This window comes from Neodiprion virginianus, chromosome 1, assembly GCF_021901495.1.
Source record: "Neodiprion virginianus isolate iyNeoVirg1 chromosome 1, iyNeoVirg1.1, whole genome shotgun sequence".
In the NCBI taxonomy this organism is placed as follows: domain Eukaryota; kingdom Metazoa; phylum Arthropoda; class Insecta; order Hymenoptera; family Diprionidae; genus Neodiprion; species Neodiprion virginianus.
This window is the reverse complement of record NC_060877.1, coordinates 33150084-33166110: the sequence shown is the minus strand read 5'-3', so window position 1 is coordinate 33166110 and position 16027 is coordinate 33150084. Positions and strand designations below refer to the sequence as shown.

Here is a 16027-nt window from a genome sequence, read left to right as displayed (position 1 = left end):
GGCTCGATTTAGTTAGACCGTTCGAGGTCCCCGTAATTTGGCCTTGAAATTCACCGGAGTAATACTCACTTGTTCCGAATGCGGAGAGGTGACGTAGAGTGTGAAACGTGTCTAATGTACACACAAACGTTCCCGTTACTAATTGCTTACAGCCAAGACATAAACGCCACGACAGCAGAGGAAACCTGGCGTTTGAACTTTGCACCGTTTATAGCTTTTCCGTATTTTCTGTTTCAGGTAAGCCACTGCGTTTGATGCAATCTTCTTTCGTCTATTAGCCGTCGAAGGCACTGTGCGAAACTAAACCCTGGTCGTGAGTAGACAAACAACCGTTATAATTGTACCCCGTATTCATCCTACTTATCTTGCGGCGTTAAGGATAATATTTTTCAGTATTCAGAATGTTCGGAATTCGTATTATAGGAAATTACGCTGCCATGGGCGCAATTTCCGCGTACAATGCGGGCAAATGATTTTCGGGCTTTGAGAAAGGCGCCACTTCGCGGATCCGGCTACAACAGCATTGTGTAATTGCCTTGGTTTAAGACGGGCCGAGAAGTCGAAACGATTTGGAGCAGATTGCAGTCGGTCCGTTCTTCTCCGAGTCGAGACAGAAGGACGATTCGTTCTGTTCCTCGGCAAGAGATCACTGTAATTTTCATTATCGTGCAGGAAAGGAACGCGTGTCTGTGACTCGGTGTAATCTACATTTAATAAGGGCATTCCATCTCGGCTGACTTTTGACCGTCTTACATGTATGCGTACGAACGGGATGACGTGTGTGTTTTCCAAGCTGCATCGACAGCGCGTAAGTTTGTATGAGTCAAGCTAGCCGAGTTTCGTGCAGGGAGTGTTGATGGACGGAGAAACGAAGAAGAAACGGTCCGTAATAATCCAAGTTCTAGGAACAAGACGAATCTTTTTGTCGAAAAACAAACCCCGATGAGATACAACACAGGACGTGGCAATATGCCCGAGGAAAAACACCCGGGTATTGAATTACCGGGGATTCGTTCTGCAGCCACCGCTGCCGCCGCCATCCTGCAGCCTGCAACCTGCAGAAGACTTCTGCAACCGACGGACGGCGAATCGATCGAATAACCGTCCTCGGCCCCCACCGACACTTGAATCGCGCATAGCGGGTCCACCCGGGAGTACGGAATCCTCGTTTGCAAAAAATTATACGTATCGGGCAATTGACCGCACGCCCAACCGTGACCAATGACATTAAACTGGGCCCGTTCTCTTCCTCGTCGGCTCTTGTCACCTTTGCCTCCCAAACACCCGGGGTGTTTCAGTCGCCGCTGAACATCCGTCGCGTATTCCCTAACGAAGTTGCCTCGTTGCCGGGATCAGGATGTCACGCCTTGGTCGCGATGTAGTACTTACGGATACTATCGTTCGGAAGAACGCGTCGTGGACATCGATCGCAGTAACAGTATAACCAAATGATTCCGCAGGCTTGCAGAGAATTTCAAAAGGATCTCAGTCACGATCAACAGTTATATGCGGGTCGCAGGACTTAACCTCCCGGCTCGCGAAGAGGTCTGGAAGAAAGGTCCGCGGGGTCCAGGAGGTCCGAGAGTTGGAGGGCTTCCTCGGAAAAGATACAGAGAGAGAGAGGGAAAGAGAGAGAGACAGAGAGAGAGAGAGAGAGATGGAGGAGGAGAAAAAGTCACTAAGAGTTACGAAGCAGAGGAGGAGAAGATCCTCTTTGGCCTAACAATCTACACGTACCTTATATATACCCGCAGCCAATGCCGCTCGCATGCCAAAAAGAGAAGAAACGTGATGAATATACCATACCTCGGACAGACCCTGCGCAGTATGCTACCGCATTCCATATAGTATAGTTATTAGTTGTCCTATTCCTGCCCATGACTATTCGCAGCGCGGAGGAAAAGGAATGATCGTGCTTTGTTTGAGCCACACACAGGAAGGTCGATCCTCTTTGCGGCGAGGCGATTCTTCGATTAAACGTGTCTACCATTCGAGAATTTCCACCAGCTTTTACCCTCGATTCGCGTCCTACCTACGCACCGGTAATTTTTAATCCTTATAACAAATTATGCATCACGCTCGACGCGCAATCAGTGCCGAGTTGTTCGGGTACCGGTGCAACGTGTCCGCGTGAATTACCTTCCGCACCTACCGGGTTTCGTTGCGAGTGTAACGCGGACGTCGCGGGGTAATTTTAGCCCGAATGATTTACGACCGATTGGTAACACTTAGCGTCGAAGACGCAAGCCGCGCGACGATTGCCGAGGAATGTGCATACAATGTGGAACCCACGCGTTCGTTTCGCGATATCCTTCGCGTAACCCCGCGACGCCGCGACGCCCACCGCCGTCGTACAATACCCTCTCGACATTCCGGGGAACATGAGGGGTATGTGCGTTTACAAGCGGAGGCGGTTACACGGGTGTCGAGACCTACCGTTAGTTCGGTTACGCGATAAACCAAGACCACTCGGACTTACGTTACGGAGCCCCATTGCTTGCGTCGCGTTCAGGAACCCGCGCGGGCTGCTCCTTCGGAGTGATAGAGACGCGTTCGCGCCTCCGCCCGTAGGTTGTTAACTAGGTGTCTTAAGAGACGCACGTCGGGATCCCAAGGGCAAAAGTCCAGGTGCCCGTATGGTAGTACATCTTTCTCGTCGAACGGTTTTACACGAGTTGTTACCCGCCTTGCTCGCAGCCTCACTCACGCACACCCATGTCTCATGGTTCACACACGCGACACTCGGTGCTTCACGGTTTATCGCATCTTGTCGCGTATGCGCGTCTACCCCGTCGTACCCATACCTACCTTCGCACACCTGGAGGAGAGCGCCTTCTCTTCTCGCGCTCCGTGACCGAGGTGTCCGTTAATGACGTATTATCCGGTGAACGTGCAACGCGCCACCGCCGCCACGCCGAGATTTAGACTGGCGCCGATGCCTCCGGGAGTAATAGCTGATGCCCAACAAGAAGAATAATAATGGGCGACGCACGAGTTGAAAATCGACAACGTGAAACAAGCAAAGTTTAATGCCCGTCGTGCACAGGAATGGGAAGTAAACGAGCCTGCGGTGTACGTCTACCTATGCCAATACCCGCTCGGTCTACCCGCTATTAATAACTCTCCTCTGTCACATTGTTCGCATCCTTCTGTTTTATTCACCTTCGATTCGTCCTGCGCGCATGCAACGATTCCTCCAAAAGCTATGCCTCAACAATCGCACCCGCACTCTCGGCTCGTCGCGTGCATCCCACGCATAGCCGCATGGTTTTGATATACCTTATAAGGACTCTACGGTGATCGCTTCTCGTGCCGAAAGATATGGGTCAGATTAAAAGCCTGAGTACCTAATTTTAATACCGCAGCACGTTGTACGAATCGATTCGTTTATTTTTCCAAATCATTCTCTTGACAAGTGATCGTGAATCCTGACTTTTCAGAATCACAAAGTCGCACCTTTGAAAGACAAATCTTTGAGAGTTTCGCTCTGAGGGAAGTTTGGAGAAAGCCAACTGTCGCTATAACTTTCGGAAATGAAAAGACTGGCATTCAACTTTTGTGTACGACAAAAATGTTGTTGTACGTTCAAGGAAACGTTGCCGTCGTGTGACGAGTGGAGGTAGCGAATCGGAAACATCTACCTACGCGGTGTAGGGAACAGAAAGTGAGGCCTACGAGAGAGAAAAATCGAGCGAAACGAAACTCCGTGTACAAAGACAGAAAAATCACAGCTGCGCTGCATATCTAACTGTGAAAAGCAAACACGATAATTATACCCGCAATGCGAAAGAAATAGAAGAAAAAACAAAATAGAGAATCGGAAACGCCCCTCGGCTCTATTACGAGCAATGACTCGCGCAAATAGCCACGCTAGTCGATGATTAAAATCGCGTGTAAATGCAAACTGGTATTGTATCGGTATAACCAACGAAGCTGCAGCTTCTGCGGATTCAATTTCATCACGAACCCGGCTCGCGTCGGGTAGTCACTGCAGGTTTTCTGCACAGGTGTATATGAATGATAGGTACACGCGTGCCTGACTCAAATTCTTGCCTCGTCTCAAAGGTTGCAGCGTTGTAGCCTCGTTCCAGCACCACGATTACAACCATATGTGGGTCAGTCGTGCGACTAGACGACCTTTCGGTGGGACGGGTGTGCCTCGTCGATAATAAATTCATGCGATCCAACAATGCGCGCGGCACGAGGATGACATCGCCGTCGGAGTCTCGCCTCGGAAATAAGCAGATGTGGGTACCAAAGGTCCAGGTCGAGTTCCGCCCCTGCGTACACGGTGCTCGAGGCGTCCCCGATGACGGTTCGTGCATACATTTATGTCCGATCGGGATTGAACGCCGTTGCGGCCGTTTCGTCGACCACGGATGGATCGATCATGTCGACGATATGGGTTAGTATGTCTGATTATATCGGTTAAAGTTTATTTCAATGATTTTTGACTTGACAGGACCGCGTCGAAGGACCGAATTAATTCACGGCACGTGTGATGTTATTACAGTGTATAACGAAGCAACCACCATGTTGTACACTTTTTACCACGCCCGTTAACGCGTCATCAGTCAGTCAGTGAGTCTGTTCTCGTTACTTATTGTCAAGCCGAGTTTTTACGATCTTCGAACGAACGTTGATGATTCTCTCTAAACTCCTTCTTCTTTTCTTTATCCGGCAACATGTTCGTCAGGCATCGCGATCGTAGGGGGGCATGACACCTCGACGGAGTCGGCGAAACGTCGTTGAAACATGGGCCTGACATTCTACATCTATCGTCATCCGCTATACGCGTAGGTTTTTACTGGTGTCTGCAGAAGTGGAGAAAAAATAGTCGCATGGACGATTAATAGCGTATATTGCGAAGTATCGGTGATCGAGCACTGCGGAGAACAATCGTCGGGATAAACCGCGATCATCATCCAAGATTCATTCGATGCTTGACACAGTCGATAGTTGTATACCAACGGCGATGGAATGCGGATAGATGCCGAGCCTCTTCGCCGGTATTCTCTGAGCCACGTAAACAACCTGTTAAATCCACGTAACGACTACGCTTCGCAGATACAGGACTGTGCTGCAGTCATGTCGGTTTGTAGTAAGATATTGCGGACATACCTACACACACGCCGTGCATAAAACTGAAAATATTACAAGAAACGAGCAACGCTCTGTTTTATTAACAAACCGTTAGGTTAATGGCCGTAATGCAAGAAGTTGGTCCTTCGGTAGGTACGCGTATACTTGCGTGCCTCAATCTCGCGAGGTGGTATGATTAATTAACGTAGGCGTCCGAGGAAGAAAAACGACGAGATGAGAAAATAACGCGGGAGAGAGAGAGACGATGAAATTTAAGAAAGAAATAGGAGAAATGTTGAAAACGAGCCTTGTAACTGCATCTGTGGCAGCCTGGCTGCAGGCCTGAATGATCGTAGGAGTGCCGCTTGTAAATATACACGAAAGCCGTAGGCCTTGGAAGGTCACCGGTGTATTTTATGGCGGAATCGTTGCCTAATGGGATGATTGTCTAGTGCCACGCTACGGCCAACCGGCCAACAAACCAGCCAACCAATCACCCGCGGACAGACGGCGTTACTGGATTCTTAAATGGGCCCAAAGACCGAAGACGCCAGGCGGACCGACCGCGTGATAAAATACAGGCTACAATTACCGGCTTATTAACTTCGGAATGACAAGATCGGGATCGTTCGCTCCGCAGCAGATTGAAGCGTCGAGTCCTCTTCATCCCCGCCAGGCTGTGCCGATTCGCTTCTTCTTCTTCCCCTTCGTTTTTGCTGTGTTGTATTTTCAAGCAGCTGTTGCGAATTTCTTTCACCTCGGAGTCCCAGAGCGAGGTGGAATTTCCGTCGGATCATAAAAATCAACAACAACCCTTGTACAACGCAATTAGTGGTTGTAGATTTGTCAGAAGTATTACCAGTAATTTTGTCGCATAAAGAGCGAGCGGCGGTGGAGGATGCGGTGCATGAGGGGGGGTGGAGAAGGAACATCGGGGCGAGGATCGGGGCAAGGAACAGGTTCTACCGGTCACCGGAAATACGATAAGCGTCAACGGTCCGCGAGTACAGTCGTAGAGTCGAGTTGAGCAGCATGCGAGCCGATCGACCGGAAATTACACGTAGTTTCTCGTCAGTCGACGGTGATGCGGAATCGCGCGGCGGCGGCGTTCGCGAACCCTGAGAGGAGAAATCGAAAGTAAAGGCTTGACTAATTATTATCGCGGAAGTCTGTGGCCGCGGGGACCCGTAGAATTATGCATTTTTTCACATGCAGTATACATATATCACGGCCTTTCGATTTCTGACGCCGCAGCTGAAAGTAACTCTCCGCCGCTGCGGGAATATCCGGTATTGCGTGTAAGTACAGTATATTATACAAACTGCGGAATTCGGGAGAAAGGGACACGAGAGAAGGGCGTCGCCGAACACGGGATGCAATATTATAAGCGTCAACTCGAGCCGCAGGCGTTATCGCATTGTTCAGCGTTCACGGAGTGAGATTTTACATTTTTGAAAAAACCCGAACAAGCCGCGCGCCATGGGCGCATACCGCTTGTGCCGTTCGGCGAAAAATCGGCTCTTGTTTATTGCCGGCTTGCTCGGCCGGAGCAACCGTACAGGACCGGTAACCGACCGATGGATCTAGGCTAGAATGCGGGCGAGCTGTTTGTTGCGTACATAAATGTGTTTTATTCCTCCCACGCCGGAACGTGTCCATAGGGTACGTCGTAGACCTATAAACCCCTCGGATATGTATCATTCCGGCGAAGAGTGGCCCCCGTTCGTATGATTAGCTCGGAGAATTTATCGTCCGTCGGTGCAACAACGGCGGTTCATAAGAGCATACGCGCGGGGTTCCTTTTTCCTGCACCTTAAACTTTTTCAACTCTTTCATCCTTTTATTTACCTATCTACTTATTCCCGTACTCTCTGCTTCCAAATTTATCGCCCGTGCCTCATTCGTCGAGCGATGAGTGCTTCTCGGTCCAGTTCTTCTTATATTACTTATATGTGCCTCTACTTTAAATACGTTCACAACGAGCCGTGATGCGATGACGCTGGAAGTGCGATAAACGCGTTCAGTTCAGTTCAGTTCGCAGCATTAAAGCGTCAAGTGCGGCTTGTCTGTTATTTGACGCAAGTTCACCTCGTATCATGGGCGAGAGAGAGAGAGAAATCAGTAAAAGTTATGTGGCCTAGAGTGGTCGGCTTGGGTAGCAGTGTAGATACAGGTTCTCGGATGCGTTTCATGAAAATTGAAACTTCGGTGAGTAGCACCTGTGTATACATACACGCACGAAGAACGAAAGTCTGTAACGTATCGGGGATACCCAATACTACACCGTACTAGCTGTAATTATTTATTCACCGTACCTGCCATTGCGTTGGACAACGCTCGTGCACCGAGAGTGTAACGTAGGATAAACAACACACTGGAACTTACAATGGAATTATACGTGGCGGTTCTTTCCACGTAATTGCAACGGTTACAATTTTTATCGAGTTCGAAGAACCCGGTGCAGGTGAAACGTGGAATGCGCGAGGTCAAAACCTCCTCGCGTTGTATACGTTTACCGCGTAATTACTTTTTATCTACAGCTCTCACTCTTTCGGATTTCGCCCTTCTCGTGTATCGGGATTTCCTCATTTTCGTACGCGTATCACTAATGACGATGATCGGTTAACCTTGACGCGTTCGCGCAACGGTGAAACGGTCCCGCCATTTGCCGTGATCTCTCGTTATACGACGATAAACCTCTTCCATAATTTTTGCTCTCTACTACACGCCGGCTGATCGCGTCTCATTTTGTTTTTTCATTAATCACTCTTACCGTTCTAACAACGTATTGTCTCGTTACGCTTTATACCTACATCGGCTAGTTCCCGTCTGCGATGGTAAGAACGGTATCTAGTCAGCTTTGCTCACCGGAAAACCGATCAATTTACCCGAGCTCGGAGCACGACGAGCTGGAAACGGCTTGTAACACTCTTCCACCATGCGACTGGTACAATTAGCTGTAATGTTCTTTCCACCGATCACGTAGAACAGACGAATCAAACATGGATCACAATTCTAGTACCGTTTATAAAATAAGCTACTTTTCTCTTTAAAAAAAAAATTTACCTCTATTTACCTGCTTCGATTGCTTTCCATCTTGTCCAACATCGCTGTGGATAAAATAAAAATATCCATCCATTTGTCTATTTTGCCAAGTTGCCTGTAATGTTACACGCTAGCTATCGTTCCGGTATAAAACGCACACTTCTCCAGCAGAGAAAAATACTCCCGAGATAACGGACAAGACGGTAGCAATACGTTTTGTTGTTTAAAGAATAGGTATCCGATTTTGGTGGTATTACGATTCAGGAGTTTGGTGATCTGAAGCTCGCGTTACGCGCTTTGGTATACGGTAAAATGACGATTCTAGAATGTGGATAACAGCGAGCCGCAGCGTCGATCCTGAACCAGGGAAATGTCGGCACGGCGTCCAGAATCAGCAGCGACACCCGATCCAATAACGGCCCCTCAAAATACGCGGTACATTTCGCGTCTGGTTTGCGTCGTTCTGGCAGTGATGTTACCTCCTGTTACCATCGCGAGGTACTCCCAGTGACGTGCTTCCGATGAAAAGCCGACAAAACGAAGCAATCAAACGTCGCGTCGTTCACCAATCCTGCCGATCCGGCGTACGGCGTCCGTCAATATCCCGAGGGCTGGTGCGCCTGTAGCAGGTACGCACAGACTGCAGATGCTACGACGGATAAATGTACGTATACTCGACTACGATACGCGCGTCTATCGCGGGTCCCACCTACCAACGTGTAAGCAGCATCCGTGAACTCGTGTGTGGCGACGGCCGAGCATGAGATCCAAGGCGGTCACCTCTCGGTGGAATGTGCGGTCAGTACCCCACCTCGATTCAACACGCGCGCATTCACGTGCACGCCTTGAATGCACCTACGGCAGGCCGATTCCGTTCCGCGGAGGTGAGGAGCTGCTGCTGCGGGACCATTTGCCGATGTGTGCGAGATCCGGTGCACGGTTGCAGTTCGACTCGTGGATGTGGAAATAATAAATGCGCAAACTCCGGAGGAAACCGCCTCCGCTTGGCCTCGGGGGACCCCGAGTTGTTGCACGGTTATACCTCGAGATAAAAAGAAACTGCGGATGACATGATGGACACATTGAACCTTCGGAGTCGAAGCTCCGCTGGTCCAAGCTCGGTGGTCCGCGGCCGAGGAACCGGACAAAGCAACTTTGTTGCGCCGGTAAAATGTCACGACGGGTACACCGAGGGGTCCCCGTTTTATCCACCGGTCCCAAATCACCCGCCAGGATTAATTCTTTTGCGGGGTTCGTTTTGGTCGTTGTGCAATACGCAACGAGACTCGGGGATCAGAATCTTATTCGAGAAGATAAGTTAAGCCCCTGTTGGCCCGCTGCACACGACCCTTGCCGGCAAATCGGGCAATCAATGCACCACTTTGCGTTCGAAAAAATACGTAAATAAACACTCGAAAACAGCCAGCCGCGAAGGGATGCTCAAGTGATATGGATGTGCTTATATGTGATTCTGTGTACATGCATGTATACGGTATAAGTACACGCCACGCTGGCCAGTCAATTTCACAACTCTTCGGTTAGTCTGCTTCTTCTTCCAGGGCTTCGAGTGCCTCGCCAGACCTTAAGAGATTAACCGTAGATGGTACCCTGCGCACGAAGTTAAGAAAAGAAACCTCTCGACTTCGGAGTTGTTGTAGCTGTACAACGCTGAGAAATCAATTCGACTCGTTTGAGCTGTTTGAAAACCGTTTGCTTCGGACACACTGAACGCCACTTTAATCTTACCTCTGTTTTGCTCCGAACCACCCTCGCTGTATAATTATTTTCACAGCTACGGGAAATTCTTGTTTCAAAACAACACGAAGTACGACACCTTACCGATCTTACCGTAACGGTAATCAAATACATTCATTCGATTTTTAAATTTCCTGTAACTTGGAGGGGTCATATGAGTGTTTTGAATAATCGCTACCGAGACCATCCTTTATCGTGTTTAGAAAAGCTTTTGCCGCGTCATGTCGGAGCGTAATCAGACAGGATTCCAGCACCTCAAATGGTCGTCAAATCGTTTGGAATTCCTCGTTCGTCCCGAAAGTTTGCAATAACTCGAGGTAATCTTTGGGCGTTAACAAGCAAATCTCTGGTTACGAATAGCCATTTGGTGGGACCTCGACGCCTGACGAGAAGTAATCGCGTGAGCGTTATTGCCAGTGTTTACCGTCTACACGGTACGCGGTCCGGTCCGGGTATCTTTCCATTAGGCAAATATTTATCTCGCAACTTCTACGAATCGCCCTCGCGTACGAAAGAGGAGAACGAGGAGGAGGAGAAAGAAGAGAAGGCGAAAGGTGGAGGTGGGCCGAAGCGATAACGGTACGTAGTGCACCTCGTGTTTAGAGAAGACTCGCGTTGCTCACGAAAACGTATACCAATTATCTCGTACACGTATTACGTATAGATACCGAGATCTGAAACGTCCAAATAACACATCGCCTAGGCATATAATACTCGCAGATAAGCAAGCTGTTCGTGGAAAGATTTTGAACCGGCATAAAAGTCGAACTTTTAGGTAACTAATCTCCTCGCCGCGACCGACGATCAGGTGAAGTAAAAAAACATTTACACGAACGATGTTTGAGCTATTCGTGTATAACAACTACGACACGTCGTTCAGGAAGTTTCAATGTCTCTCATCCGTGTGAAGATCGTATATTTTCTTATCAGACCTTCACCTCGCCGCGACCTTTGCAGGTACAACGTTACGTACGTATACGCCCGTCGACGACTCATTAGTTACTTAAAAGTAATTTCCATGCCGATCTTCTCCCATCCGTTATAGTCGAGAGATTTAGTAACGTTACACCCAACACCACACAATGCGTTACAAGCGTGCAGCCGCCGAACTCGAGTGGAATTTTCTCGATTCGCTCGGGGCACTTTTAAACTTTAGGTATAGATTCTTTTGTGGAAAAGATTTTTCGCCCGTCTCCACACCGCCGGACGCGATGGAACTCCGACGTATAATCCGCGTCGAAGAAGCGACCGCTCCACGGTATAATACTTAATGGGTCTCGTCAATGGGCCCGGTAACGTTACACCCCTTGTTCGCCGCCTCCTCGGAGAAGTCGGTATCTCTAATTCTCCCGGCCACCCAAGTTACGTCTCTTAATTTGACTCCTCTTCAGATCAGCTGCCCTAACCCCCAGACTCGGGCCGGTTTAATCCCTTAACACTGCAGCAGTCTCTTTCAGACCTTCATTCTTCGTCTCCGCCGCCGTGTTCTCTTTCTTGCCGAGCGATGTTGCAGTCGTCAATTAAATAACCGTATACTTACGCTGAAAAACGAGGAAAAACTAGGCGTGCCGGTAGTCTCTATGTGTACACTTTGCGATTGCAGTCGGCGTGTAATATTATGCCCATAACCCAGGGCCTGTCCGTATAAACTGCGGAATGCAGCAACCGCGATATCCCGGTGCTCGCACAACTTACCCTCACCTGCGGGACCCGGCCTGACAATACTCGGAGTTATGCAAGTCGGGTTATGGTCGCAGCGTGCTAAGAAAGAAGGGTGGACGCCGTGCAGATGAGCCTCCCGTTAAGTCCGCAACGACGCGGATTTTATGTCCCTTCGCACGTTCACCCGGCAGTTATAACTCGGTTTGAGCACAGCATTAAACGCTAATTAAACTGTAACGGAAAATACCCGATGCAGCACCTACGGAGCGAGAACCTTACCACACGTGTGCCGCAATGGTTTCTCAGCGAAGCTCGCGGGTTGGAGAATTCGCTCCTTCCGTCCTGCGGTGGTGATACACTTAAAGGAAACGCGCACCTGCGGTCGCCGCATCGGGACCCGGTGCATCGGTGTAAAAGGCTATCGCTGCAATTTCTATGCTGCCGTTTCTTCCGCTTATAGGTTAGCGAAGGAAGGAGTAAAGGCAAGGCAAGGCTGGTAAAACGACGCGACGCGGCGCGATGCGGCGACGTTTTCACCGCTTGCGGTATTAAACTCAGGGCAATAACGCCCTTCTCTTTCAAGCTATCCGACTTCTATCCTCTTAAACTTAGCGTCGAGGATCACGCTTATCTCTCGTTACATTCATCATCTTATACCGATCGAGCGTCGATCCGCGGCCCCCCGTTCGTCGCCGGGTTCCGCTCCGATTGGCAATATAACCAGCAACCATTGATAACAATCAACGGCGGCGTGTGTGTTGCGAGTTTACCTCGTGTGAGGTACAGGTACGCGTTCGTGCTCCAGTGTGTAATATCCGGCGTGCATCATCATGCGTGTACCGATGGTTAAACGTCGCGGGTTGATCGTACGCCGTGTATTAGATACGCATAACGTATTTTCCTGCCCTGCTCACGGTATCGCGAAAAACGGTATATTTGATCTTTATTATTTGCGTCGCGTGGTCGCGCGTTCACGGTACACGCAACGTTAAAGGACGGCCAGCCGGGATAACTCGAGGTCTGAATTTAGATACCGGAGCTGATAGCAGTTTATGGCAGCTCATCTTCTCCGCGTATCTCGCGTGTGTGTGAGTGTGTGCTTTTCCGCGCTCATGCAGCGGGTGCCTGGCCTGTAACCCAACTCGCGGATTGGTCTCTTTGCATCGACAGCGGCTAATTGGTCAGGTTTGTAATTTCCATCGCTGTGACTTATTGCCGTATAACGTATACCTACGCACGGAGCTATAAGGTATAAAATCCGGAGCGAACTCGAGTCGTAGAACGAAATTGCGTTCGTCTACTCGGTATGTGCGGTTCGATGTTCATCGAGAAATTGCAGCGCGGGATGAGGCGGTATTAAAAGACCCCTCCCGCAGACTCTCCCTGTGCTTTATGTCGAAACGAGTGCACCATCACTGGCCTCCGCGTATATCTCGCGTCTCTCTCTCGCGGTTAACGAAATTAAATTTAATCACCCTCGTAAAGTGTCTCGGTATGCTGTGCCAGCACTAAATCCTTCGTAAAAGGAAATTATGAAAATAATAATAAAGGAGTAATTACGCCGGTATCGGGGTGGGAGAGAGAAAGGGAGAGTTGGTTGCTGGTGAAACGGGGCGAGGAGCGAAGAGTCGGACTCAAACTTCTCGTCGTCGTCGTCTGCTTTATGTCCATAAAACGGAACAGAGGCTCCTCTATGTTCGAGAAGCACTGCAGGCCGAAGCTCCGAAGCTCGTCGATACGCCGAGACGAGAGTAAAAGGGTATACCTAGGCATGTGTAAAGAGATCGTGCACAAGGAGAGAAGCCGCGGTGATCTCTGCCTCCACATCGCGTCGCGTGGTTCGTTCGAGAGTTTTTCTTCTCCGCTCCGGAAGATAAAGCCTTCCCTTCAGAAACGGGCGGTAATGTAGGTCGCATGTTGCGCCGGTTATTACAGTGATAAATTAATCCATTGATTCATTGAATGGGATCTGCGCCGTGCATACACACGAACCCGAAGGGTCATCCGAGGCAATTCAGGGTTCACCGACGGTTTTTCATCCTCGCTTTTTTCACGCTTCTACAATCAGGGAGTCGGCCAGCACCGTGGTGTAGGTATGCGCAACGGCATTAACGTATGGATCGTAAACAAACGTGATCAAGATTTATCTCGGAGTAACGAAACCCCGGGATTTATGGACGACTTATGCCGCAGCAGACTCGAGTTCGGATGCTTTTTGTCATTATAGGTTTATATGCCTTGCCTTTTTAACGTAACTCACGACAAATCCAGGGGGGATGGATTATTGAAGAGGGGACTGAATCTACTTGCACCTTTTCTTTTCTCAGAGTCGCATGAAAAATATGGGAAATTTTGTCCTCACTGGTGAATTTTTGGAGGGTTGTTTTTATTAGAAATAGAACTAAATCGACCAGTTGAAAATGGGACTTCACCACGTGTTGATGCTTATCAACGTATCTCCACACGGTGTTTAAAATCAATGATATGCTCAGGCGGTTGAAAGATTTATATTTCAATCCTCACGCGTCCTCCGTTAGCGATGCTTCTCGTATAACCCGAGGCACGCAGGGTTATACATATATTCTTTTCCCCTCCTTTTCTTCAATTCCGTTCGTTTCATACGTTTTTCGTTATGCCCTGAGGGTTTAACGACGGTCCATCAGCGGCGCGTTTTTGTGAAACGCATTATAAGAAAAGGGCTGTAAGAATTTAAAAAAAATTTTTAAAAATTAAAAATAAAAAACGGGGAGAACGAGAACGTTATAACGCAGACGTTCCGTTTATCGCGTGTTGATTTTTTTCAACCACGTTATTAAATCCCTCCGGTTCTGAACCGTAGGACTAAGACGAACTGCGATAAGTAAAAGGGATTATCGCTCGATGCGACTGGAGGGATGAAGGAGCGGGGAGCAGCGTCTCGCAGCTAAGAAAATATTTGTCAAGATAAGGGTGGAGGACAAGATGACGTGTGTCTTCTAGTTACTCGCGCTGCGCAGGAAAATAGCTTTCAATACCCGACGAAAAAACACACCGACTGATCGTACAAGCCGAATTTCGTTTCTTTCGGATTTATAACCTGGCAGGTTCCGTCAAGTGGGTATATAAGGTATACCACACACGCGTATATATATAAGCTCGTACTCGTACGCGTAATTACAAGTCGCGCATCATTAGCGCGACTTTCATTCGAGCACGTTTCTTCCTCATCGTGTAGATAGCTGTGGCGCAATTTGCAACCAGTCACAATTGCCCGGCTGTCCGAGGCTCCTCATTAATTCGTCAGTCGTCCTTACGGTCCGCTACGTTTGGTACCGCGCAATCCACCGGCTCGCGCTTTTTGCACAGTGGTAATACACATCGTACTCATAGAGCGTGATCGATTTTTCCTCGTCCCGCTCGCTCGCTCGCTCGCTTCACGACCAATTCGCCCCGAAGACCCGAGAGTCCTCATCTTCGGTGAAAGCCTGATCATCGTTATTGTACCAATAACACCGAAGCCGCACCTGATGCTCGTGACCAAATCAAGAGAGAGTCCAACCCTCGAGAATATCCGCCAGACCGACTCCAAAGGGTTCCGCGCAGGGTCGAAGCCGAAGGACTCTCCCCGGCCATTTGTTACGCTCCCGAAAAGTTAATGCACCAATGGGCGGATTACCGGGCAGGGCGGAAAAAAATTGTATATGTATACTTGATTTGGTTCTTTTTTGAATCGTTATTATAAGATTACGTCCGACGCTTAAGCCGTCGCAATGCGGCCTCTTCTCGACCCTTCGAGGCGCACTGCCTTAGTGTGTAGTAGTTTCAGCGGTGACGTTAGGGCGAGAGATAAATGAAAAAATGAAAAATGCGAGGCGGAAAGGAAAGGAAAGGAAAGGAAAGGACGCTTTTAGCGTCCCGACTGCAGCCCGAGGTATCCCTTGGCGTTATCTACTTTCATACACATATATTCTACGCTATCCTCGAGTCTCTCGCGAGATACGCGTCCCCGGCGGTGTTGGAATTCTTTCTTTTTTTACTTTCTCTTTTTTCTTCACCTCGCACATTAATTCTCGTTTTTTGCGCAATTAGATCCTGCAGGAATAAGAAGAAAATAATCCTCGAAATATATTCATTATAAGCCCTGTACGCGGCAGCGAGAGTCCTTCGTATACCTATTTATCTCCCTCGTTCTTATCGTGTACCTGTGTATAAGCCCCAGGAACGATGAGGTGCAGGGGATTCAAGGCAATCAGGGGTATTAGGCAGCCGGCTTAAAGCCCGATGTCACCACGCAGCGATCCTCGTCTCTTGTTCCGGGGAGAAGAAAAACGAAATAAAGAATAAGGAAACAAAAAAATGGGTACGGCACCTATCCGTCTCGGAGAAATTCTCTTCGTTTATTATTCCGCCGGCTCGGGACAAACACGAGGCGTGTTCTCGGGCACGTACGCATTTTCATTCACGCTCATCGAACGATCTTCGAATCGATCTAAAGCTGGTCGAC

At 49.0% G+C, this 16027-nt stretch overlaps 2 protein-coding genes across 3 annotated transcripts in view; both read left to right on the top strand.

The window, feature by feature from the left end:
- Positions 1 to 270, top strand: part of LOC124310129 (uncharacterized) — a 106733-nt gene extending 106463 nt beyond the window's left edge. Inside the window, exon 6 of the mRNA XM_046773805.1 lies at positions 238 to 270. Within this exon, the coding sequence (XP_046629761.1) occupies positions 238 to 255 (18 nt within the window). The 3' untranslated portion in view covers positions 256 to 270. The remainder of the gene's footprint in view (positions 1 to 237) is intronic.
- Positions 1 to 16027, top strand: part of LOC124310123 (rho GTPase-activating protein 20-like) — a 76536-nt gene that overhangs the window by 26221 nt on the left and 34288 nt on the right. Inside the window, exon 1 of one of the 2 annotated variants that reach the window (XM_046773785.1) lies at positions 4376 to 4405. The exons of the other annotated variant lie outside the window; for it this stretch is intronic. Coding sequence (XP_046629741.1) covers positions 4391 to 4405 — 15 coding nt within the window. The 5' untranslated portion in view covers positions 4376 to 4390. Of the gene's footprint in view, positions 1 to 4375; positions 4406 to 16027 lie in introns of those variants that run through there. 2 annotated transcript variants of the gene reach the window in all.